The sequence below is a fragment of the Erinaceus europaeus genome, chromosome 18, assembly GCF_950295315.1.
Source record: "Erinaceus europaeus chromosome 18, mEriEur2.1, whole genome shotgun sequence".
In the NCBI taxonomy this organism is placed as follows: Eukaryota; Metazoa; Chordata; class Mammalia; order Eulipotyphla; family Erinaceidae; genus Erinaceus; species Erinaceus europaeus.
The window spans coordinates 10,331,277-10,358,805 of NC_080179.1; the positions used below are offsets into that span (position 1 = coordinate 10,331,277).

The 27,529-nt window shown below is 39.5% G+C and overlaps 1 protein-coding gene across 1 annotated transcript in view; it reads right to left on the reverse strand.

The window, feature by feature from the left end:
• Positions 1–27,529, reverse strand: part of ITGA4 (integrin subunit alpha 4) — a 92,696-nt gene that overhangs the window by 29,625 nt on the left and 35,542 nt on the right. The window contains exons 10-16 of the mRNA XM_060177623.1: positions 25,917–26,028; positions 20,506–20,600; positions 18,483–18,573; positions 17,878–17,923; positions 17,111–17,265; positions 12,983–13,137; positions 178–327 (exon numbers count right to left, since the gene is read on the reverse strand). Of these exons, the coding sequence (XP_060033606.1) occupies positions 178–327; positions 12,983–13,137; positions 17,111–17,265; positions 17,878–17,923; positions 18,483–18,573; positions 20,506–20,600; positions 25,917–26,028 (804 nt within the window). The remainder of the gene's footprint in view (positions 1–177; positions 328–12,982; positions 13,138–17,110; positions 17,266–17,877; positions 17,924–18,482; positions 18,574–20,505; positions 20,601–25,916; positions 26,029–27,529) is intronic.

A 27,529-nucleotide genomic window follows, 5' to 3' on the forward strand; every position in this document is an offset into this window, starting at 1 on the left:
GCTCCCAGAGGGATAGAGAATAGGAAAGCTATCAGGGGAGGGGATGGAATAGGGAGATCTGGTGGTGGGAATTGTGTGGAGTTGTACCCCTCCTACGGTTTTGTTAATGTCTCCTTTTTTAAATAAATTAAAAAAAGATAACCATTATAATGTACAACTAAAGACAAATATTCTTACTGTCTTTTCAATCTTGTCTTTTTCCTTTTTCTGTTGTAGAATGGGCTGCAGTGGGGGGAACTCCTCTGCACTCCGTTTACTGAAGACGTGGTGGCCCAGGTGATAAGCTGCTTCGATCCGAATCGGGCTGAGGATGTCTCGCACGTCTTTCTAAGGAAATGTAAAGCAACGCAGATAATAAAATAAACAGGACCGCAAATATAAAGCTCTTCTTCATCTGCACACTGACACACACTACACAGACACACAGACATTAAAAGATCTTATTCTAAACTATAACTGGCCTTAATCTTTCACACTGCAAAAACAATGCTTATTAGGAAAACTACAAAAAAATCTCACCAGTGAGAAATCATATCACCAGATGAGAGTTTAAAGTGTTTACATTTGGACATATTTCCTTTCATGTTTTCTATGCATATTTTAGAGTCTGACACTACCTATTTTTCCACTCTAAGCTACTCTTCACAATTTGTTTTCTCCATAAATTTTATTCTATTTCACATATTCCCTCAAAGTATAAAATCTCTATCTCAGTTTTTAAAATACTTCTCAGTTAACATTTTGATCAAGTCGATTTCACATCTATTACGAAATATCTTTTATTATTATTATTGTCTCTAGTGGGCCTTTTACAATTATATTTTCTATCAGGTTTTGAATGATGGGCGGGAAATCATTTTGTGTACTGTCTTCTATCCTAATCATCCAACTAAATTTTATGAGTGAGACATTTGATTTTATATTTATTATCTTATTAATTTTAAAATCTTGTTTAAGGAGGGCAGAATAGTTTCCAGGACAGCTGTTTCCCAGTGGGGATAGTTTCTCACTTTTCATGACAATGGGGCGTCTGCTCACTGAGCATACCACCAACTTCATTTCTTGGACACCACTGCAGTCAGTCCCCAGGTCCACTCCACCCCTCACCCCTCACCCCTCACCCCTCACCCCTCACCCCTCACCCTTGACCTTGCTTCCACAGACCACATCTGGTCTAGTTCACCCTGAGTTTAGCCTTCTCATTCCTCATTTTATCAGTACATGGTCAAACTCATTTTGGTTCGATTTTTAAAAATTTTCTCTTCTGCCCCCAAACAAGGAGCTTTCGATTTTATTTCTCTAATTGTCATTCATGTTTTCTAACATTTATCTTAATATGCAGGTGCCAATTTTCTCTGAAAAATAATCTCCCAGAAGCAGCTCTGGTGCAATGTTGGTGGAATGCAAACTGATGACGCCCCCAATGGAAAATAGTACGGAATCCTTAAGTAAATAAAAATGGAAATCCCTTTTGGCCAGGCAATATCACTCATAGGTATCGATCCAAAGGACATGAAAACATTAATTCAAATGGACCCATGTACCTCTATGTTCATAACCGTAGTACTCACAATAGTCAAGGTATGGAAACAACCCATTAACTGGATAAAGAAGCCACAGATAGATACCTAATGGAATACTACTCTACAATTCAAAAAAGGGTGATACTGTATCCTCTGAGACAGAATGATGCATCTGGGGCTAAGTGCACTTAGTAAATTAAGAGATCAAAGACTCAGGTGTGGAATGTAAATAATTAAGCCACACAAACATGCAAATAAAATTAGTACCCCCCCCCAAGAAAAAAGACTGGAAGCAATGTAAGCTTCTATTATACAACTTCAATTCACATGTCTAGTAAGGTCCCTTAAGAGGGGGGCTGGGTGAGGGTGCGCTCAGTAGAGCACACGTTACAGTATGCAAGAACTTGGGTTCATGTCCCCCATCCCCACCTGGAGGGAGAGAGCTTCATGAGTCCTGAAGCAGTGATGTAGGTGTGTCTCTTTGTTTCTATCTCCCGCTTCCCCCCTTAATTTCTCTATCTAAAAATAAATAAGCAAGCATTAAAAATTAAGAAAGGAAAATGAAATACCATAATATTAAGGAATAGCCATACTCGGGCATCACGTAAATGGCATGAACACACTAATCAGAAAGAGTATGTGCATCCCCACGTCCACAACAGTATCAGTCACAGTCAAAACATTCAATTAACCTAAACGCCCGATAATAGAAGCCTGGATAAAAAAAAAACCTAACTGTTATAAAGGACCAGAGTAATAGTACAGCTGTCACACACAGGACTGACTCTCATGCAAGATGTTTCTGGGTTGAAAGCCAATGAACTAGAGGTCAAAATTTCATGTGATTTATACAGTTTAGTCTATGACTCAGTTTCTTCTTCTTTAAATGGGAATCATGATTATGATTTTGATATGTATTATTACTGGATTTAATAACATTACATACAAACACACACACACACACACACACACACACACACACACACACACACACACACACACACACACACCATCAGCAAATGCCTGGAACTCCCAAGGTTTCAATGGGTGTTAGGCATTATGATTATTATCTGCATGTTATTTCAAAGTTTAGCTATATACGCCAACTAAGAAATTACCTGGCTTCCTGTATAGGTTTCCCTACATTTGCAAACTGGGTTTTCCTACTTTATAAATTGTTTTTTTTTTTAAATCTGGAAATACTCAAGAAAAAATTTACAGCACCCCCAGAATAAAAAAGAAATCTACCAAATCAGACCAAATACAGCTTTACTTTTAGAATGAAGAAAACCTGTTAATAAATTCTGGTGAAAATCAGAAATAAAAAAAGAAAATCAGATCCCTAGCAGCCAGTGAACACTAGGCAGCAAATAAATTACTTAACAAGTATTAGAATGATACTCAGTGGTAAGTAACTGAAAACTTGGAGTGTGAGCCAGAGTATTCGAGATCTCTTATTACTCTTCCGTTCTTACAAACACAGATGATTCTATTAAATTATTTGGTAAGGGATCATCTCAACATGAAACCTTGACCATACAGGAATGTTACAAATCAAAGCCCAAATCCCAAGTTATCAACTTGTGAAAAGGGAACAGCTTGAAGCTCTGAGTATTACAATAGCGAACTTGATTAAATTATCCCCCAGGTGTAGGAGCCCGACAGCCACTGACTGTCCCTCCACATGTCCACTGTTTTAATTCTTCTCAACAAGCTCACTTTGACCAAATCACGCTATCTAATTTTCTACAAGGTCCTCACTACATCTGGTGTATATTACTTTCATTATCCTAATTAGCTATTAATTATGCTTTTCTCACAATATAGAAAATGTTCGTGCACTCTTGCAGGAATGGCACTTGACAGATATTCACACTTACTTAACTTTAACAGCTCCACCTAAGGACAAAAAGCTATAATATCAAGAAATGTTTTACGTGACTAATTAAGTACTTGGGAGAGACTTCTGAAATTTTTTAATTCAGATGGACATATGCTATCTCTGTTAAAAATAATGGAGATGCCATGCCATATTTTTATGGACAGTGACATAAGTAACACAGTATTTATAAGCATGAAAATTCAACCATGCCTCCCGAAAATACAAAGTCTGCTTTCTTGTTTGACTTCCAAAGAAATCTGTATTTATGATCAACTTGACAATTGAACTATAGGCTCATATCCTCCTGCTGTGTTTTATTTTTTAATAGTTACAATCATTTATAATGAAAGAGAGAGAGAAAGATAGAGGGGGGAAGGGGAGATGACAGGAAAGGGGAAATGAGAGCACTGCTTAGCTCTGACTTACGGTGGTGCTGGGGATTGAACCTGGGCACTCAGAGACTCAGGCATGAAATCTATTTGCATAACCATTATGCTGTCTCCCCAGCTCCCATGTCCCCCCCATTTTTTAATGTAGTGAAGAAATCTAAAGCATGGTGCCAGAAATATTTATAAATTATCAAAAACAATGTTTAGGTATAAAGGCTTGAAATTATCTGGTTACGAATCTACTATGTACAAGCCAGGATCTGGAGATAGAAAATTGAAAACCCGATCATCTTCCCACCATTCAAACGCTGCTCCTCCATCCCTGTTCAAGTCAGAGGCTCCGCTTTCTAGTGCTCCCACCATACCTAGCTGGCATTACCAAACGAACACAGATGGACCACACATGTGCTTCTTTAGATCCAGGATCCTTTCATTTGTATTACCAACTCTCCCCCTTTCTTGTCTTTTCAAAAACTTTGTACCAACAATTCTCTCCTCTTAGTTACAAGAGCAGTAATTCACTACATCAACAAAAAAATTTATATACTTTTCCATATCTGGGAGCTTCTCTGCCCTGATCTAGCTTTCTAGTCCTATTCCCAACACTGACACCATCTTCCCAGATAACCACCTGCATGTTAGCTATCGGGCTCAGGCAAAAGTTAGTTTTGATTAGTTAATTCAGTCACAGGCCCCTTGAAATTAAACTAAAATAAACTTCCTAGCTTCTACCAACATGAAGACCCCAGTCTCATCTAATATATTCTTACCTTTAAGTTTTCCTGGTTACTAAACGATTTGTTCTGCTTTACATCTTAATGCTTTTCAGCCACCAAATTGCAGATGCTACCATGATGCCATCCTGACATGCCTGGGCAGATGACCTCACCAATGTATCCTGGAACCCCACCTCCCCAGAGTCCTACCCTACTAGGGAAAGACAGAAATAGGCTGGGGGCATGGATCAACCTGTCAATGCCCATGTCTAGTGGAGAACCAGTTACAGAAGCCAGAACTCCCACCTTCTGTACCACATAAAGAAAGATCTTTGGTCTATATACCCAGAAGGATAAAGAATAGGAAACCTTCCAGTGGAGGGGATGGGATATGGAACTGTGGTGGTGCAAATTGTATGGAATTGTCTTTCTCTTGTCCCGTAATCTTGTCAAATCATTACTCAACTGCTAATAAAATTTTAAAAATATATTTCCTTATCTTAATTTTTTGGGGGGGTCATCACTGAGGCTTTAAATCTCTAGGATGAATTATTTCCCAGATAGAACATACTTCTTAAGGGTCTTGTGATGTTGCACAGTGCTGAGCACACACATCACCAAGCACAGAGATGTGGGTTCAAGCCCTCTCTGACCACCGGTGGGAGAAAATCTTCACAGCCCTGAAGTAGTGTTGTACATGTCTCTTGCTCAATCCCTATCTCCCACTTCCCTCTTGATCTCTCTGTCTCTAGCCAATAAGTAAATAAAACATTAAAAAGATAGTGCCTAGAGTTCAGGACAGAATTTTTTTTTTGATTTTTTAAAAATTATCTTTTAGCAGCATTTCTTTTTTTAAAAGACAGAGACTGGGAAGCAGTGAGTAAAAGGGACGACATCACCAAAACTCCCATCAGTGTGTGTGTCTGTTGGGAGCTGGATTCAAACCTGGGTCACACTCAAGACAAATCAAGCTCACAATCTAAGTGAGCTATCTTGCAGATCCTAAAAAATTATTATTCTTCATTTTACTTGACCTATCAGCTACTGATTTCCAACTCAATGTCTCTGGTCCTCTTTGGAGAACGTTTTGAAAGAAATACCTTTTGTCTCATCTGTAATTCATTTCCCCCCTTCCCCCTACTACTCTTCTGAAATGCTGTTACAAACACTAAATGCCCTCGCATTTCTAAATCCAAAGGTCAGTTGTTAGCCCTTATTTTGTTTTTTTAATTTATTTGAGGGATTAATAGCTTATAGTTGACAGTAAATACAATAGTTTGTACATGCATAACATTTCCCAGTTTCCCATATAACAATACAACCCCCACAGGTCCTCCTCTGCCATCATGTTCCAGGACCTGAACCACCCCCATCCCCACCCCCACCCACCCCAATCTTTTACTCTGGGGCAGTGTACCAACTCCAGTCCAAGTTCCACTTAGTGTTTTCCCTTCTGATCTTTTTTTTCAACTTCTATCTGTGAGTAAGATCATACCATATTCATCCTTCTGTTTCTGACTTACCTCACTTAACATGATTCCTTCTAGCACCATCCAAGATGGAGTGAAGGTGAAATCACCATTTTTCATAGCTGAGTAGTGTGTATATGTACATGTACATGTATATGATGTATATGTATATGATGTATATGTATATGTATATATATATCATGACTTACTCAGCCACTCATCTGTTGTTGGACACCTGGGATGTTAGCCTTTATCTTATGTGGCCATGTGGCAACATTGAAAAACATAATTTTTCCTCCTCTTCCACTCTCCTTCCTTCCCCCCCCCCCCCGTTTATCTATTATATTTCCAGGATGCCACAAGCTTAGGGTTTTCTTACTATAAATTCCCCCCCTTCCCCTCATGAGTCTTCTTTTTTCCTCAACCCATTCACCTGAGTGTGACCTTGACCCTTTTTCTTCCAATGGTGACTCCAGGTATCTCTTATAGCTTGAAAGACCACCCATGTGTCTAAGACGTGTTACATTCTACTTCTAATTCTATTATTCCCCTCTGCTCCAGATCAAGATATACTGATGCTTAATTGATACCTATACTTAAAAATAAAATGGCTCTTCTGTTTTCAGTCAAGAGAAAAATGCACATCCAAATTGAGAAAGCTTTTTAAAATTACCAACCAGGACAAAGACCCATGCTAATTTAAGATCAGTTTTCAAATGAATGATATAATCAGCATTAGGCTAAAATCCGTGTCAGAGAAGCCTGCTGAAATATGAACCATGAAATATGGGTTTTATATAGAATGGGGAAGGTTTCTGCTATCTTGGGGTTTAAGAAGGCAATAGATAGTTATTATAACAACATTATTTGGAAATCTGGTTGACTTTGAAAGTCCCATTGTTACGATTCTCTGTATCATACAAGACCTCACCATGATTTATGTCATTTAATTCTATTTACATACAGCTCTGTCTAATAGTGACACAGCTAGTTGTTTCTGGTCTCTCTGGTCTAAGATTATAGTTGATTTAATATTTCAAAAAATCATTATTAGAAATGTATTAGAAATTTAAGCCTACAATTAAAACTCAATCAAGTTACCAATTTGAAGCCTTACGTGCCTAGGTTAAAGGAATATATACTCAGAACTGGGGTCTATGCATAAAAAGTTTGAGACATTCAATCTTTTTCCCCCTCTCATAATGATAAAATAGTGAATTACAAGACTATAATTTAATAGGAGTGTATATTAACACCATTCATGACACCAGAAGTCTGTATCCTGACCTCCACTCCACTCTAGTGAAGCTGAAACATCCACCCTCACCCTCTACCACCAGAGTTTTTACTTTGGTGCAATACTCCAAACTCGGTCAAATTCTGCTTTGCATTTCCCTTTCTGTTCTTCTTTCTCAACTTCTATTTATGAGTGGGATCATCCCATACTCATCTTTTTCAGCAGGCTTCTCTCAACCCATACCAATTGATACTGCATCTGCTGATCTCAACTTAATCCATGCAACCAGTACCACCTTTACATGTTTCACTTTGGACTGTGTCCACAGTGGACAGGCGTGAAATGCCAACCCTTTAGACCCAGTACTCTGGTGAGACCATTCCTAGCTCATAAGACTCTTTAATTCCATTTCAGGTAGGTACTTCCTAAAGAAAACCCTAACATTTAGCTATGAACCAGGGCCCAAGAGATAAAGCACATGTGCACATGTATCTAGAAGTTAGGGGAAAATATAGACCTTAAAGCAAACGTGCACAATAGTTTTCAGTGACCCAATAAGTGCAGCAAGCAAGTAGAAAGACCTAAAAAAGACAACATAAAGCACTTAATCAAATAGTTTCAACTTAGTCCGATAAAGAGGACTACAAAAGCTGGATAAGGGCAAGAGACCAGCATACTTTAACATGTGTGCTCAACCAGGTTGCCACCACCCAACCCCAGGAGACCAGCATACTTTAATGATGGCTTTTGCTTACTACCAGGCCACCTCATCTCCCAGGGCCCTAGTCAGAGAATCCTGGGATTCCCACACAGACAATGATGGGCCTAGACTTCTAACTGATCCCTCTCTCCACTGTCACTGGTCATCTCCATCAGGAATAAAATAATGGACCCCTTTGTGGGCCCCTATTGGACCTTGCCCTCAATGTGGATGGATCAACAATGGTTGGGACTGTTCCATTCTCTGAAGGGAGGGTGGACCAAAGTCCTCTACCACCGGAAGAAGATGGGTCTGGCAATGGGTGCAGCCTAGACCATTCTTAGCTATGGCCACAGAATGCGAGCTCAGACCTACAGGGATGCAGAGGTTACACAGGTTGCTGCACTGAATACAGGTCTCAGATCAAATTGATAGGGTTTATAGTTAATGGTATTAATACACTTTTCCCAGATTTGGGAGCTACTCTCTTCCCTGATCCAGCTTTCTAGTCCTATTTCCAACCCTGACACTGTCTCCCCAGATAACACCTTTGGCCCACTTCCATGTTAGATGTCAGGCTCAGGCAAAAATTAGTAAAGTCATAGCTCCCTTGGAATATACTAACTTAATGCTTTTCCATACACCAAGTTGCAGATGCTACCATGATGCCAACCTGACTTCTCCGGGCAGACTACCTCACCAATGTAATGAAACCCCACCTCCCCAGAGCCCTGCCCTACTAGGGAAATATAGAAAAAGGCTGGGGATATGGTTCAACCTACCAGTGCCCATGTTCAGCAGAGAAGCAATTACAGGATCCAGACCTTCCACATTCTGCACCCCATAATGATCACGGGCCCATACGTGGAGGTAAGGGACAGAACTCTGGTGGTGGGAAATGTGTGGAATTTTATCCCCCTTATCCTATAGTTTTGTCACTATTTTCTAATTTTTATTTTATAGATAAATAAATTATTAAAATAAAATATATGTCAATATGTATTCATCAATTTCAAATTATGTTTTAAAAAATAAGTGTATTTGATATGTGTGGAAATTGTTTGCTATATGTTGTCCATAATGACTAATTTTATATTGAATTTGTTCAGCATAACCAACACATTTTAGTTCTAATTTTAAAAAATATTTTTATTTATTTATTGTTGGATAGAGACAGAATTTGAGAGGAGAGCGGAGATAAAGAGTGAGAGAAACAGAGACACACCTGCAGCCCTGCTTTACCACTCATGAAGTTTTTCCCTGGCAGGTGGGGACCAGGGACTAGAACCCAGGCCCTTACACACTGTAGTGTGAGTGCTTAACCAGGTGCACCACTGCCTGGTCCATAAGGAGCATTTTAATGAAGAAAAATCTAATGTTATGTGTAGTAAAAAAAAATGTTATTAAGCTTGGTTAAATTAAATACCATGAGATTCCCATGGAACTATATTAAAATTTTTGAATTAATGACTGGATTATGGATTTACTATGGGATGGGACCATTGAGTTGTCAGACACCACAAAATCATTATCACTAGATGAAAACTACTGAAATAATAAAGAAAAGAAAACTATAAAATAAATGAAAAAATAAAATAAAATAGGCCTTCCCAGTTTGGCAGGTCCATGACTAAACTTCAAAAACTGCAAACTCAAAGTTGTTTCTCTTATTATACACTCTCAATTAATGTCAACTATGGGGGAGCCGGGTGGTGGCACAGCGGGTTAAGCACACATGGTGCAAAGCCAAGGACCGGCGTAAGGATCCTAGTTCCAGCCCCCGGCTCCCCACCTGCAGGGGAGTCACTTCACTGGCAGTGAAACAGGTCTGCAGGTGTCTCTCTTTCTCTCCCCCATCTTCCCCTCCTCTCCTGATTTCTCTCTGTCCTACCCAACAATAACAACAACAACGATGATAAACAAGAGCAATAAAAGGGAAAAACTTAATGTCAACTGCATCATTGCTTAATGACCCTGAAGTCGCCCTACATGAAGTAGACATGAGGAGCAGACATCCATCTGTTAGCAAACTGTGTAGTCTGTCTTCAAGTAGCTCTTAGCATACCCACTGTCGCCACACATGTTGTCTGTCCTGCCTCATATCTGTGCATGTCCCCTTCTCCCCACATCACTTTAGTTCTCAACTGACTAGTGAACAACATGGTTCTAACACTCCTATTTGCTCAGTCATATCTTATCCCTCTCTGCAAATGCAACAACAGATTCTTTCACTCCGAACTTTTAGATCCTGGATGCACTGACTCTTTGCTATTCTCCCTCTCCTTCGTATTTCCATCCACTCTTGCTCTCTATTCCACTGTTGCTAAAACCAAACCAAACCAAAACAAACAAACAAACAAACAAAAAAAACAACCACCAGACAGGTTCTTGTAAGGCACTGTCACTGAGCAATGATTTCCTAGGTCAGGGGCTCTCATGGTATAGTTCTCAAGCTAGTAGCATCAACATTGTCTGAGAACTTGAGAGGAATACACATTTTCAGGTTTCATTGAAGATCTATTGTATCAGGAACGGAGGGGATACCCTAGCATTTTGTGCACTGAAAAGTCATCCCAGAGATGCTGTAATGTGCTCAGCTGAGGGCATGCTAAAAGCAGGATTTCCTCTCTTCCTTCAAGTCTTAAATGTTACCTTCTGAAATTGACCTACTCTGACCACTCTAAAATTGTAACTGTTACTTCTTTCTCCAGTGCCCCACTTTTTTGCTCCCTTTCTTTTACAACCACTTAGATCTTCCAAAATACTATGAACTGACATTTTTATAATGTGATTTAGCTCACTCAGGGTAGTAACTGGTTTTAGGTTCATTTATTGGTGTACAGAAGTGACTTGAACAGAGCCTGTAATAATGCAGGGAACTCAATAAAATGCCTGTTGCATTGAGTAGGTGGGTAAGTCGTAACTAAGTGAGAAACATGGCAGATGGAAACAGCACTACATGGAAAGCTTGCCCAAACAGTAGGCCTGGACTCCTGAGATCTGGAGTCCTGAGATACAGTGGCTATCATCAGCAAGCACCACCTCATATCTCATTGTAAAGGGTACTGTGGCTGAGTGCATAGGAACACTACATGTTTCATGGAAAAGACAATTCAGGAATAAGGAAGTGACATCAACCAATATACATGGTCTTCCCAGTTACTACAAAAGTAGGAGAGTAAGGATGACTGCCCTATCCTTTCAGACGCAGAAGCAAGGCAGTGCTAAAAGTCTCTGAATGCCCCGGAGCCCAGGTGAGCAGAGGTGAGAAATATGCTCATGATTTGCTCAGTGATCTGAAATAACCGGAGGACTAGCTTGGCAGAATATAAAGTTGGAGTGACTGTGTTTGTGGTCTTTATAACTTTGGATAGGTTGCAGACTTCTGCCTTTCTCTAGATAAGTGTAAAAAAAATGTCAAGGTGATTTAGGCTGGGGAAATATTAAAAGCCTTTTTTTTTAATTATACTTTTTATTTATTTAGTCCCTTTTGTTGCCCTTATTGTTGTAGTTATTGATGTTGTCATTGCTGGGTAGGATAGAGAGAAAAGGAGAGAGGAGGGGAAGACAGAGAGGGGGAGAGAAAGATAGACCCCTGCAGACCTGCTTCACCACTTGTGAAGCGACCCCCCCTGCAGGTGGGGAGGAGGCTGGAACCGGGATCCTTATGCCAGTCCTTGCACTTTGCACCATATGCGTTTAACCCACTGTGCTACCGCCTGGCTCCCCACCCCTTTTTTTTGGTGGGCTAAATTGCTTACTCCTTTCTAACCCTAGAACTAAATGATTCTGACACTCCTCACTTCCTGGCTCACAGATAACAGCTGTAACCTACTGTCATCAACACCATGGAAGCACTGTAAATGTATATGCCATATACCAAAACCTTTGCTTCATTCTTCTATGTATATCACAAGCTTCAAAGAAAGTGTAAAATTTTGATGGACTCTTGACTCATAGGAACAATGCCAAGAAACACAAGACCAGATCAGATGAGTTCATTGTCATTTAAAGAAATTCAACACTATGTTTCCATATGACTATATACTGTTGACCCTTTTCTAGCTTTTAGGCGGTCTCAATGTTAGTCAGAAAATTGACAAACTTAAGTAAAATCACCAGTATGTAGGAATTAAAAATACTATTTAAAATCTTACAATATAAAGAATGGTTATATCAGTATTATGCTATCTTTTTGGCACTCAACTACCTACTAGCTTTTTCTAGTTCAACAATAAAAACTGTTTCAGGAAATGAGGAAACAGTCCAGGGATTATAGCTCTTAGAATTTAATACTGTGTTGGAGTCTTGATGCTTATTTGCATTTGCTGGGAATAAATATCTAGGGGAAAATTAAGTTCCAAGCACAGGTTCCTATTTGAACTCCCAGAAAGGGCTCCTGAGAATAGTTTGGCTTTTTTTGTGTGTGTGACAGTAAATTTTCTGATGAAATACATTATCCCCTAATGAAAAAAGATCTGGCACTGCTTCTTGTGACAAAATCTGACCCGTGTACAGAATGGTGATCAGTTTGGGGGTGAGCATTTTAGTAGAAGAAATATAAAATTGACTGCGTTCTGGCAGGACAATCCCCCAGCCATCATGAGAGCTGTCTGTCGCCCTGACCCACAGATGATCCCACCACACTGGAACTGAGCAAGTTCCCACTGACATACTCACATCACTGACAATACTGGCACAGAGACAAAGCTATACTCCAAATGCAGTCCTGCCGGATTCTGCTTTGTTAGAATGATGGGAGGAGGGGAAAAAAAAAAAAAAAAACCAACTTCCCCAATTTCCCTTGAAGCCCAAAATTGCCTTTCTGTGGAAAAGATCTAAGGTTCAGAAAAACCATGCAGCATGTGCACTTTTCAATAAAGATGACACAAAACAGTGAACTCTGAATTATCCAGGTCACAGGATGGTTGAACATTTTGACTATGGAACAATACTTACATTGGTATCTTTTTATAAAAGGTAGCAAAAGCCATTAAGAGCCAGTGTGACTTCAGTCAATAAGATTAAAGTTTTCATCTCCATTAATAAAAACTCGTTGGCATTACCCTCATGAATGTTTGGTAAGTGTGGCAGTTTGTGACTCCACTTGACACCCGTATGCTTCCTGTGATCACATCAGAAGTCCCATTGGAAGAAAAATAGAATCTTGATGGAGACTCTGCTTTCCGGCTTACATCCAGACTCATGTTATAAAACAAGACTGGAAAAGAAAAAGGTGAAAGAATGACAATTGACATAAAAAGCTGCATCAAAGCAATTGCTTTATTATTTTTTTTTCTATTGAGAGAGAGAGAGAAGAAACAGAGACATAATAACACCACTCAAGTTTTCCCCTTGTGATAAGGCCTATATCTTGTGAATAACAAGGCATGCACCCTATCCAGTGAGTTAGCTCTCTGGTCCTGTTTTATTATTTTAAAATGATTGCATATAATGTTATTCATATATATTTAGCAGTGCACCACTCAACTCTGGCTTATGGTGGTACAGGGGATTAAACCTAGGACCTGGGAGCCTTAGGCTTGAGAGTCTGTTTGCATAACCATTATTCTATATTTCTTGCCTTCACCATATAGACTTTAATATATATTAGGAATATATTAAACTATCTTCAAGATTTAAAGAAATTTCAAAAAAAATTGCACCTTTACAAACTTTCTTCTAGGTTCCTTTTATTTATTTATTTTATTATTTTGATTTATTGGATAGACAGCCAGAAACTGAGAGGGAAGGGAAAGATGGAGAGGAAGAGAGCTAGAGAGACACCTGCAGCACTGCTTCAACACTTGCAAAGCCTTCCCTCTGTAGGAGGGGACTGGGGGATTGAACCTGGGTTCAACTCATTGTAACCTGTGTGCTCACCCAGGTGCCTCACCACCCGGCCCCCTTTCTTTTAGGTTTCTATCTTTAACAAATAACCAACAACCCTAATGCTCATACAGATAAAGACTTTGAATCTGGAAAAACCACAACTATTACTAATAATAGCAAACCTGAGGAAAGTTTCAAATTTCTGTCCTTGAAACCTCCCACTTAAGGAGTAGAGACTAAGTCTTATGCTTGTCACTTGGAATAATTCTACGTGGTGAGATTATATATTTAATTTGTACATGGTTAATTTATTTCCATCTGTTTCTGAGAGGTTACTATTACTTTATTATTATTTTTAAGTTTTTTAAAATTATCTTTATGTATTGGCTAGAGACAGCCAGAAATCAGGGGAGATGGAGAGGGAGACAGAAAGATACCTACAGCCCTGTTTCATCACTCGAAAAGTTTTCTCCCTACAGGTAGGAGGGATTAGGGGCTTGATCCCAAGTTCTTGCATGCATATTGTAACCTATGCTCAACCAGGTGTGCCACAACCTGGCCCCTATTTTATTATTTTTTTAATTTATCAAAATTTATGTAAAGTTAAGAATGGTTCAAAGTTTAACCTATATCATTTACTCAAGGATAAAGATCTTTTTTAGAGTACTTCAAAGTTTCATGGACTTCTAGTTTGACCTTCTGATGCTGAGTTGCATAAAAGTCTAGCCATTTGATAAGAGCTTATTTAAAGACTGACAAATCATTTGCTAAAGAAGACCTTCAATACGCACAGGAAAAAAAATGTAAAAGCAGTAAAGACAGTTCCGAGGCAGCTCTTACCAAGACACACACACACACACACACACACACACACACACACACACACACACACACACACACCCCTTAACCAAAGAGATTTAAGCACCCCTACTTTCAATGTAGTACTACATCTAGTAGTCAAGACTTGGAAAACAACCCAACTATCTAAGCACGGATGAGTTGATGCAACGTTTTCTTATCTATACACAATGGAATACTGTTCAGGTTTAAGAAAAGACAAAATAGTCTCTGCTACAAGATGGATGGAACTAGAATGAAACATGCTAAACAAAATGAACCAGAAAAAAAAAAAAAAGGCAGAATCTCACGGGTAGGACTTACATTAAAAAAAGCAAGGAGAGATACAAGTTGAAAATTAAACTGTGATCTATTTCTCTAGGTATAAAGACTGAAATGCCCTGTTCCTGCTATCAATATTCAGGTTCATTCAACCTGTTGGAAATTGCATTGTGGTAATGGTTTTCATAGGAACCTTAGCCCTCCAGGGGCCTCTATTCTGACATTTTGCAAAGAACTGGCACAAAGAGACATGAACTGGGGCAGCTTCTAAATCCACAGAAAGAAGAGCAATTTGTACTTCTACTGCCATCATAATACCGTGAACACAGAACTAGAAGCCTCTAGATCTCTGGAACTTCATACTGTTTGACGTATTTGAGCACATTATTTCTGGGTCAGCTGGTGGATGACTGGGCCCATTAAGCAAACACTTCAAGGGGTGTGGTGCAGTGGACAGCCTGCTTTGCTTGCTCACTCGTGGGATCACCCAGCATTACTCGGTAGCATCCTAGTTGGCACTGATTGGATAAAGGAATACAATCCAACCTACTTAGCATTGTAGCTTTCATATATTTCATCAGCTTGTTATTGTCACTGTGTTAGGGGAGTACTGCTTTCCAACTGCTACTTCTATAATCAATAATTTCTTGAAGCCCCTGGTTCCCAATTCCGGTATGGGAAGAAGGAAGCTTTATGAACTGTGAAGTAATACTGCAAGTCTCTTGTTCTCCCTTTAAATCTCCCCCTCCTCTCTTAATCGCTCTGTCCTTTCAAATTTAAGGAAAAAAAAATTGCCAGAAGAGATTGATTCTCATGCAGGCACAGAGCCCCACGGGTTTCCCTGGTGGCTATGGAAAGAAAGAAAGAAATGGGGGCCAGGTGGTGGTGTACCTGGTTGAGTGCACAAGCTTTAGTGCACAAGGACCCGGGTTCAAGCCCCTGGTCCCCACCTGCAGGGGGAAAGCTTTCCGAGTGGTGAAGCAGTGCTGTAGGTGTCTCTCTTTCTCTCTCCCTATCACCCCTTTCTCTCTTGATTTCTGGCTGACCCTATCCAATAAACATAATAAAAATCATTTAAAAAAAGAAATGTGTTGGGAGCAAGAAATGAAGGGACCCTATAAATCATTACATGTACTGAATGACTTTGGGGATTGGTGGCTTGAACTTGTGTCTTTGCACACCGTGTCATGTGTACTCAACCCAGACTTCTGAGAATGGCAAAAGCCCCTAAAGGCAAAAGCCTGACCTTTAAGTTCTGATGACAATCATGCAAAGCCAAGGGTCATAATGGCTTGAGTGATGGTAAGTATGTAGGATTGATGACATCATGTCTGTAATTGGGTCCTGACAGGATAGGAGACTTGTACAATACACCTTTGGGTGTCATGAACAACCAAACACATAGGAGTCACATAAAACATATCCTTGAATTATTCATACTTGACCAACTTTCTTGGAACTACTGTTTTTCATGATGTAATTGTACTAAGCACCAATAAAAGGAGTCCAACCTTCTGGTTCAGGGCAGCATTTTGGGACTTCCTTGTCTTTGGGGAACTTCCCCAGATGTAGTCCCTCAAACACGGAATTATGTGTTTTTCTGTCACTATAGATAGATATCAGGCCCTGAAGTCCCACAAACTGTTCTGCTTACACAGTCAAGCCTATATGATTTGGGATTAACCACAATTTATAATGAGTCAGATCCATGTTACTTTAAGAGAAGATAACTGAGAGCTATCTATATGGGAAGAAATGGGTATGACTTGGGAGCAACTACAGTAAAGCCTGAGTGATGTGTGCTCTTTATGGAAATTAGAATCCGTTTCTAAACTTCAGGTGAAGCTTCTTCAATTACTCAAAACTAGACAGAATATGAAAATGATACTACCTGTCTCAGGCCTTTTAACTTCAGTGAAATCCTCGCTTAGAGAGCCCAGGATATCAAGGTAGGGTCTATGGCTATGTTCTTTCTATTCTAAAGAGACCCCATTTATCTTAAATTACATAAGAAATGATAATCTGTTTCTTGCCATAACTTCTAAACAGCTACAGCTTTAATGCTTTCCAGTCATTAACTAGGACACTGTGAGAATCCTCAAGGTGAGGGAGAAAGGTACATTATCAGGTGGCTTCTCTTCTACCCTAAAGATGACCCACTGGTGAAACAAGAGGAATCAAGTGATAAGCAAACACTTAAGGGATGCAGGTCATGCTCTCACAGGAATCAAGCATACCCTTACCAATATAGCCGGGGACCTTTTTGCCCTTATATGAGAAACAGAGTGTGAGATCCATGCACACAGATGGCAGTCCATTTTCAACACAGTCAAAATGTGTTCTGTTTACTGATTCAGGATGGCTTAAAGAGGCTTCCACAATCACGACAGGTCTTGTCCTAAGGAGGAAATACAATTAATATGAATTGCAGAATTACTTTTTCTTACGAAAGACATTGCTCTTGGTTTGTCTCTTCCTATTGACATGTTTGATGAAACTGCTTTGAACAATAATATCCTCAAAGTACATGTCCAAGATGGAGCCAAGAGAAATTTTTTACTTAAATTTCTAAAAATGTTCACTTCGTCAGATGGTTTACAAATATGCAAGTCTCCTCAAATTTAGTAATTTAATTTCAGAATATCAAAAAGAGCATGATGAGATTAAAACTAATTTAAAATTTTTTTATATTTATTTATCCCCTTTTGTTACCCTTGTTTTATTGTTGTAGTTATTATTGATGTCGTCATCGTTGTTGGATAGGACAGAGAGAAATGGAGAGAGGAGGGGAAGACAGAGAGGGGGAGAGAAAGACAGACACCGGAAGACCTACTTCACTGCTTGTAAAGCGACTCCCCTGCATTTGGGGGAGCTGGGGGCTTGAAGCGGGATCCTTACGCTGGTCCTTGTGCTTTGTGCTACGCTACTGCCCAACTCCCTAAAAAATGTTTTTCTATCATTCACAATCAAGCCCAGTTGCCACAGAGCAGTGAAATAGTATCAGCCTTACCTTAACAGCACAGCAGAACTAGACTGGAAAGCACCAACTGCTAGGTCTGGATAGTAAAACCAACACAGATTAACAATCATCAGTCGTCAAAGAGAATCATGTATCCATCTTAAATACGTGACTACACACCACTAGAAAGAATACAAACACCTTTCACATAAGATGAGGTAAGAAGCTTATGAATGTCATTTTGCATTTGTTTGAATCTATTCATTCACAGTCACAATACAAACATAAGCTTTGTGATAAAAATTTCTAAAGACAACCTTACTAAAACAAAATTCAATTTTGGGGGCTAGCAACATTCACCCAGACATTTCAAAATACAAAATGAATTCATCTTTCTTTTCATCTATGCTTGATTTATTTTCATGGGTGTTTTTAATTTATTTTGAAAGCAAGGAATGAAACATTAAGATAGGAATGCTTCTAGCAAAGCTTAGAAATTACTCAAACATTTCTGACTCCTCCTTGAATTCAAAAGAACTTTTCAAATAAAAGGAGAAAAATATCAAATTAGAATTCTTCCATATCCATTTGATACACTTTATAATAAGTCAACATCCACAGTAAAACTTATAAAATATCCTAAATTATATACTCACCTACATACCCATTATGATCTGCATCTATTTGTCCAGATATAGACTGTCCAAACATACTCAATGATTTGCTGATCTGAAGACCTTCAATTCTCTGAAAAACAATTAAGTTGAGTCAAAAGTAGTTTCCGAACATGTTATGTCCCAGAAGCAATAATATAGTGAAGCCATGAGGCTCTGCATGTCACAGCACATTACTAAGTACTTTTTAGCTGAGTCATATACTTTTGTCAGAGACAAATGTTTCCAGTGTGAAGCAGCTAGCTGACATCTATTTTATGACTAGAGGAAAAAACAACTACATTCTTGACTTTATTAGGAAAGGGTAAATTATATAGTACAGATTTTTCTACAACTAAGTGCTAACTTCTGCTCATTTGTCTTTCATGATCTGAATTTATTTCCCTGAGCAAAAATAATGTCACAGAAGTTATTTAGTAAGTAAGAGACATGTGACCACTTACTGGAGCCACCACTTAGGCTTGAGGTCAGCTATGTATTTTATATTCCACGTGTATAACCTGTTTTAGATACTGATAGATAAGACACAAATAATTTTATTTGATAAGCATATATATATATATATATATCTTATTAAAATACTGAATGATTTACCTAGTTTTGCTTAATAAAAATAACTAAAGATTCCATAGACGTACACGTGGAAACTTACATTTTCTGCATATGTGTGTAGATTTTTACACACTCTAATTTCTCAAACACAAAAATCAGTTACGTGATGGCACTTTATTAAAAGTGCTGGCATCTTACTGCTCCGCATTGAAAAATAATGTGGAGTATCACACAGATGCTTGCTCTTTCCGTGCCGTTTTTATGAAATACAGGACAGCAGCTACGATGTTAGACACAGCTAATCCAGTGCAAATGGGCTTAATGGAAATAGCATGGATACTGTCTCAAACTTACATGGAAGTGAGCCAAAACTTTAATTTGTGAGTAAAAATAATATCATTCAAGGCATTGTTAATGACACTAAAATGGAGAGCAGTTATTGTTATTAAAGGGAAATGGTGAGGGCCTGGGCAGGGGCACACTTGGTTAAGGGCACGTTACCATGCATAAGGATCCAGTTCAAGTCCTGGTCCCCACCTGAAGGGGGAAGCTTCACATGCAGTGAAGCAGAGCTTAGATGGACCTCTCTTCCTCTGTCTATCTCCCATTCACCTCTCAATTTCTCTCTGTCCTACCTATTAAATAAAAGGAAAAGGGAAAAAAAAAACTGGTCACTGGGAGGAAGGGACTCCTGGTGCAGGTGTATGAAGTATCTGGTGGCCTGGGAGTGGTACAGCAGTTTGAGTGCCAGACCTAAAAGAATGAGATTCAGGGAATCGGGCGGTAGCTCAGTGGGTTAAGCGCATGTGGCGCGAAGCACAAGGACCAGCATAAGGATCCAGGTTCGAGCCCCCAGCTCCCCACCTGCAGGGGAGTCGCTTCACAGGTGGTGAAGCAGGTCTGCAGGTGTCTGTCTTTCTCTCCCCCTCTGTCTTCCCTTCCTCTCTCTATTTCTCTCTGTCCTATCCAACAACAACGACATCAATAACTACAACCATAAAAACTACAACAATAAAACAACAAGGGCAACAAAAAGGAAAATAAATACATTTTTTAAAAAAGAATGAGATTAAATAAATTTTTTTAAAAAGAATGAAATTCTGAATTTAGTTTCAGGAATCACAAGTGTCAAGTTCTACTTGTTTTTCTGTCTCATAAATACATATTTTAAAATGAAATAATAGTAGAAAATAATATCAAGTATTTGCAATGCAAACTAAGAAGAGGAAGTCTCCATTAACGTTGGAGTTTCTGTTTTTGTTGTTGTCACCAGGGCTTCACTGTACTGGGATGACCTTTATTAATAGGTTGAGGCACAGACAGAAGGAAAGACACCTCAGCACTAAAGCTCCCTTCGGTGTGGCAGAGGCCAGACTTGAACATGACCACTGGAGTTTTTAAAGGGAGCATGTATTACCCAGGCTTCTTTTGAACAAACCTTACAGTCTCTTACCTGTGAGAAGACTGATGAGATCCCATCAGCTCGGCCGTTGTATATGTAAACAGCACCTTTCAAGTCATCTTCTTGCGGTGCTCCAATAGCAACATCTATTCAAGATTTAAATGGCCTAAAAATTAGTTTTGGGGGCCAGATGGGGGTGCAGCTGGTTGAGCACATGTTACAATGTGCAAAGACCCATATTCAATCCCCCAGTCTCATTGTTCCTTGAATAGAAACCTACAATGCAGGAAGTTTGCATTTCTGATAACTATTCTCACTACTTATTTTTCTATTTAATTTGATGGGACAAAGAGGGGAGGGGAGAGAGACACCTGTAGCACTGCTTTCCTGCTCATGAAAGCTCCCCGTCCGAGAAAGGGACATAGAGCTTGAACCTGGGTCCTTGCATATGGTCATTGTACACTCCACCAGCTATCCTGCTGCCCAGCCTCACCACTTACATTATTTTAACTCCTACAGTGAACATCTTCCTTTTGGAAGAAAGAACAAGAAGAAGCTACCAAAGTAGAGACACATCATTAATAGTTTATTTTGCGCCCCCCTTTTTTTGTTTAATATGTGGTGTTGAGGACTGAGCCCAAGACTACATGCATTCTACCAAGCTGCCACCCTAACCGTTACATTTTTCATTTTTATTACAATGGGAATAAAAACAACTTTGCTATGTAACTGTGCCGAAAGAGAATTTTAAACAAAACAGCAGAAAATGTCTTCACTGCATTGAAAAGTAAACGGCAGAGCCAGCAAGCAATGAGGAGGAGGTGGGAAGTGGGAGAGGCTTCTCAGAGATGACGACATTCATTTGGGACTGTGACTGACAGGTCACAGTCAAGTAAAGCAAAAGGGACAAGCAGTTCAGCTGGTCTGTGCTATGGAAGGGGAAAGGAAGGAGGGGTGCCTAGCACATACCCTGAATGATAATTAGTTTGAAGTAACTAAAAGCTGTATCTGAGGACATATGGAAATTTGAAAGAGTGGGGGTCAGGTGGTGGCACACCTGGTGGAACACACATTACAGCAGTAACCAGGTTCGAGCCCCCCCCCCCCCCCGTCCCCAACTGCAGGGGAAAAGCTTTACTAGTGGCGACACAGCACTGAGACCATCTTTCTCCATCTCTATCTCCCCCTTTCTCTGCAAATTCCTTTTTTAAATATAACTAAATAAAAATATTTAATCAGTACAAAGCAGACGCATGGACTGAGGAATAGAGTGGTAGGCGGCACACTGGACTTGCTTGTTAGAGGGTCCAGGTTTGATTTCTGCTACCACGTATACTAGACCTGAGCAGTGTTCGGCTGTGTTTCTCTCCTCTCTCAACTTAAAATATATCTAAATTCAGGGCTGGGGGGCAACACAGTGCTTGTGCAAAAGACTCAGGTTCCAGGCTGAATCCCCAGCACCACCAAAAGTCAGAGCTAAACAGAGCTCTGGTCTCTCTCACTCTGTCTGTATTTCATTATGAACAAGTAAAAAAGTTTTTTAAATTTCATGGAAATGGGAGGCGGGCGGTAGCACAGAGGGTTAAGCACACGTGGCGCAAAGCACAAGGACCAGTGTAAGAATCCCGGGTCAAGCCCCTGGCTCCCCACCTGCAGGGGAGTCGCCTCACAATCGGTAAAGCAGGTCTACAGGTGTCTTTCCCTCCCCCTGTCTTCCCCTCCTCTCTCCATTTCTCTGTCCTATCGAATAACGACGACATCAATAACAACAATAATAAAAAAAACAAGATCAACAAAAGGGAATAAATAAATAAATTCATAGAAATAGGCCATATTGGTCGTTAGCTGAGGTCAAGGGTTAGGAGTGGGGGAACTGGATAAAGCTGGTCAAAGGACACACACTCTCAACTGTATGTACATGAGATAACAACCTACGGATTGGTCATTTACAGCTAATAGCATACTGAATAATCAAAGGCTTCTGAGAGTAATCTTAAAGTTCTTGTCAAGAGGAAAATTTACATATGGCACTGAGTGCTAACTAGATGACAGCTACCGTTAGCAAAATATACATATATTAAATCACTTATATGCCCTAAACTTATACAATGTCATGTCAACTATATGTCCATAAGATGAGACAAAATTAAACAAGCTAGAAAAATAAATTGTATTAAAACCATGAACTGAATTCAGTATTAGCATAGCCACAAAATGAAAATGTTTTCATATTAAAATGTAATTATAAGTACAATTATGAATAGCATAAAATAGGCCAAAATATTTAAAAGAATAATTAGCCCTGGTATAGGAAGAATACTTAGGACTCCACAAAATTAAGTTATCTGAAACCCAACTTCTTTGTGAGCACTCTTAAAACATAAATAATAGCAACCCCCCCTAAAAAAAAAAACCCAAAACAACAAAAACAACCGGATGTGCCCTCAAGATTTCTTTTTTAAATTCCTCTTTCTGAATCTCAGGAACAGAATACTTTCTGTCTGTCCTTCACACCATTGGCAAACTGCCTGGGAGTTTCCCTTCTCAAGTACAGAAAGGATTTTGTCAAGGTAATTCACCCGCTGTCCATGAGGCTTTTATGACTGACTGTCATTTAAATGCGTCACTGAGACTGCATGCCACAGTCAAAGCAGAAATTTCTCATGTACACAATTACATGAGTTCTTAGCATGCTAGAAAGAGTGAGTGCCCTTCATGCAATGTGTAAATTAAGAGAAAATGCTGAAGGAATCTGAAGCAAATAGTATCTTACTAGATGGTTTTTGTCTTTAAAGAACTGCACTATTTCACTTAATATGTGTGAAACAGTAAAGCCCATGGACAGTTTTATCTACAAATAGTAGGTATGGACCCTGATGTCACCACTTAAATATGGGTGTGTTTTTCCTATATCTTAATCTTCCTTTTAAATTAATTAATTAATTAATTAATTTTCCCTTTTGTTGCCCTTGTTTTTTTTATTGTTGTTGTAGTTATTATTGTTGTTATTGATGTCATCGTTGTTGGATAAGACAGAGAAATGGAGAGAGGAGGGGAAGATAGAGAGGGAGAGAGAAAGACAGACAGCTGCAGACCTGCTTCACCACCTGTGAAGCGACTCCCCTGCAGGTGGGGAGCCGGGGGCTCGAACCAGGATCCTTATGCTGGTCCTTGGGCTTTGCGCCATGTGCACTTAACCCGCTGCGCTACTGCTTGACTCCCCCTGTATCTTAATCTTATGTGTCATCTGATTGTAAAACTATAAGCAGTTCCAATATTCCACTTATTTGAAGTAAATATGGCATGTATTCTATATTGAGTTTACTATACTGGTATAGTTTATTCAGCACAAAGTAAGTGCTCAATAAGCATCACAGAATTGCTAACTACTTGTGAAATTTAATACCCACAGTAATATTTTAATCTGAGTCTGTTATTATAAGAATAAACTATCTGCATGTATTTTGGTTACTTCTGGGGTTTCGCTTTTCCAAGCAGACTTTTTCCCCCACATAGAAAAACAGACAGACAGTGGGAGAGACAGCATGGCCCCCAAAGCTTCCTTCAGTATGGTGGGGGCTGGGCTTGGACCTGGGTCGTGTGCGTGGCAACACTGCACACTGTTGGTATGCTTCTAATTCTGCTTCTAAAACCCCCTTCTGTTTCATTTGGTTTCATCTCCCCTGCTTAACACTTTTCTATTTACATAACTAAGCACCAACATGCCTGTATGGGATTGGTTTGATCCCACTCAAAACTGCGGTCTATTTACATAAATCACTAACTATGCACCACCCTCCCTCCAGGGCATTGGTGGTTCAGTGGTAGAATTCTCACCTGCTCCGCCCCCTCTCCTTGTCACACCCTGATTTTCACCAGTCACTTTTCTCTCCACCCTCTCTACGTCACATCCTGTTCACACCCTACTTGGAAAGTATATATAAGGACAGGATTGTTCGTTTTAGTTTAGTTTAGCTCAGCTTAGATTGTGCTGCATTCCGCATGAATAAAGAGATACTGCCTACAGCTCAACCATGAGTCCCGGGTCGTCTGTCTCCCGTCAGTGAAGCTCAGCCTGACAGCACACCATCTAAGTGAGCTATCTCACTGACGGCTTTCACTTCCCAAAAAGTGAAATTCCAGAAGTGATAATAGCTGTACACTACACTGCACTCCATAACATTTACTAGGGCTCACTGGAAACACACATTTGGCAATTGTCTTTGTAAATGAACACATTTTTAAACATTCACTGAAGAATGAGGATTTAGGCATAACGAAGAAATAAGTAAGAATTTATACTGCCAACATGCCAGTAACTTTTGACTTAATGTCATACACCAATGACTATATCAAGAAGGCAGACAATTCTGAAAACGCCAAATACTTCTTTGCTGAGCCTAGGAACTGCACATTCTCCACTCAGACTCATCTGTCACTTAATACACAGTTTAATAGACTGGGTTATCACTATTAGGTTGAAAAAAAAATCCTATTTTAAGAGAAAAGAATGGGGGAGACAGTTATTTCATTTCCAAGCAACAACAAGTACACTTCTGGTAGCAGCATCTATTTAACTATTGAAATGTTTCTGAGTCAGCTGGTAAACAGTCACTTGTCTCCAAGGCTACTGGCTGTCCCCTGAGGACTCTCCTGGGACTCCAAGGCCAATGCAGTTCAGCAGCTGAACAAAGAGAACCTGCCACCGAAGGTGATTACAGATACCTGCGCTCGCTCCGGCAGTTCAGAGGCTTTTCTAAATCTCTACACTGTACCCCGACTGTCACATGGAACGGCCCAGAGAGTCTGTAGTCCACATGTCCCCTCACATGATACTTCTTAACGTGGAGAGATGGCAGTGCACAGTTTAATAAGTACTGTTAAAGCACACGTAAATGCAACTGAAATACTGCCTTACAGTCCATGAAATCTAATGTCTTTTTTATTTTTTTATATTTATTTATTTATTTTCCCATTTGTTGCCCTTGTTTTCCATTGGTGGTGTAGTTATTACTGTTGTTATTGATGTCGTCATCGTTAGATAGGACAATGAGAAATGGAGAGAAGAGGGGAAGACAGAGGGGGAGAGAAAGAGAGACACCTGCAGACCTGCTTCACCACCTGTGAAGCGACTCCCCTGCAGGTGGGGAGCCGGGGGCTCAAACCGGGATCCTTATGCCGGTTCTTGCACTTTGCACCACGTGCGCTTAACCCGCTGCACTGCCACCTGACTCCCTGAAATATAATATTTTTAGTATCATTTTGTATTAATGACAAAAATCAAGAGTTGGCAAGTAAGAAGTCAAATGTAATACTAAAAAGAAAAAAAAAAGCAACATTATTAGCACTCCATTCTGCTTTCATTTTCGATAGAGAAGAAAGCATAGAACCTGAATATTCCCACCCACATGCCATTTTAGAAGTGGAAATAATCAAGCACTAAATTAGATACTTTTCATTACCTTCAAAGCCATCATTATCAAGGTCGCCAAGATTCACTATAGATTCCCCAAATCTTGCAGCATATTTGTCACTTCCAATGAGCTCGATTTCCATTTCATTCATCACTGCTTCCTACATAAAAAGGGGGACCAAAAGGTACTCTTAAAAAACTGACAAATTTACAGTTTACTGTTATAAATGGGAATGGATTTTTTTTTACTAATACATCAAACACATTTGACAAACTACAAATTGAGCTTTAGTGCACACATCTCATTTCAAGTCAATACATATTTATCATATACGTCTCCACATATAGCCATATGATGACTGATGATTACTGCCCAGAGGGCATAAAATTGTCACTCTTAATCCCCTGCTTTGAAAAACCCAATAAATCACTGACACTTAGCAAATAGTTAGCATTTCTACGATAGTTAATGCACTTTGTAGAGTAAGAGGACAGCATCTATTTGCCAGACACTCTTTCCTAAAACTCGTGGTTATAGGGAAGGTTTAAGTATAATCGTCAAACCCAGAAGAAAATATACAGAAGCAAGAAGTCTGTGAGAGTCTAAGGAGATTTCAAATGGCTGCTAAAGGGTGGGCATAATTTGTTAGATGTAGAAAATTATCAATGAACCACAGACTCCAAAAGAATTCCAAAACAATGAGATAATCATCACATTGGAGGCCTATACTGCGAGACGTAAACCACAACAACTTTACTTTCCATTTAGGAGAAAGCAGGAAAGCGTGGAAGGCTTTCTGAGTTGAGGGGTGACCCAACTGAAACTGTGTGGGTTGGTCAAGTAATATTTCTAAAGTTGAGAGGTTGAATTACAATAACGTATTGAGTAATGCTGCAGTGATGAACTGTTTTAGTAGCAGTACCAGACTGTACTCCAAACTCTTGATCCTGCCACTTATAGCAAAACAACAACAAATCTATGTGGTTGAAGAGGTGTTTCAATAAGTAGGTGTAAGATTTACGTTTGTGAGGTTCTTTGTTCAATCTCTGGCACCATATATATGCCAGAGCGATCTTTTATTTCATTAAATCGTTTTTAAAAGTCCTCTGCAGGGGGCCAGGTGGTGGCGCACTTGGTTAGGTGCACACATTAGAATGCACAAGGACCTAGGTTCAAGCCCCTGGTCCCCACCTGCAGGGGGAAAGCTTCACTAGTGGTGAAGCAAGGGCTGCAGATGTCTCTCTGTCTCTCTCCCTATTTCTCTCTATCTCTATCTAGTAATAAGTAAATAAAGATTAAAAAAATATTTAAAAAGGAACGTCCTCTGCACTACTTTCATGAATCCTTTTTTAAACAAGTTTATTATTTCCTACACATATTTGCCTTTCTTCCTGGGAAGTGCCTTTCATCTTTACTTTTCTAACTAAAAATTCCTAAACTTCTCTTCCTAAATACAACTTCCTTTATTAAGCCTTCTGGCCTAATAGTGAATGACTTCTACTTTGCATATAAAATTAGTGAGCTGATGTGTTAGATTCATTTATTTTACTCTCATCTTTGCATCTTTTCTAGACTGAGGTCCCAGAATTCAGTGCCAAAAAGTGATCGCTCTCAGACCTTTGCACAGTCTGTTACATTTCAAGATGCTATACACATATTTT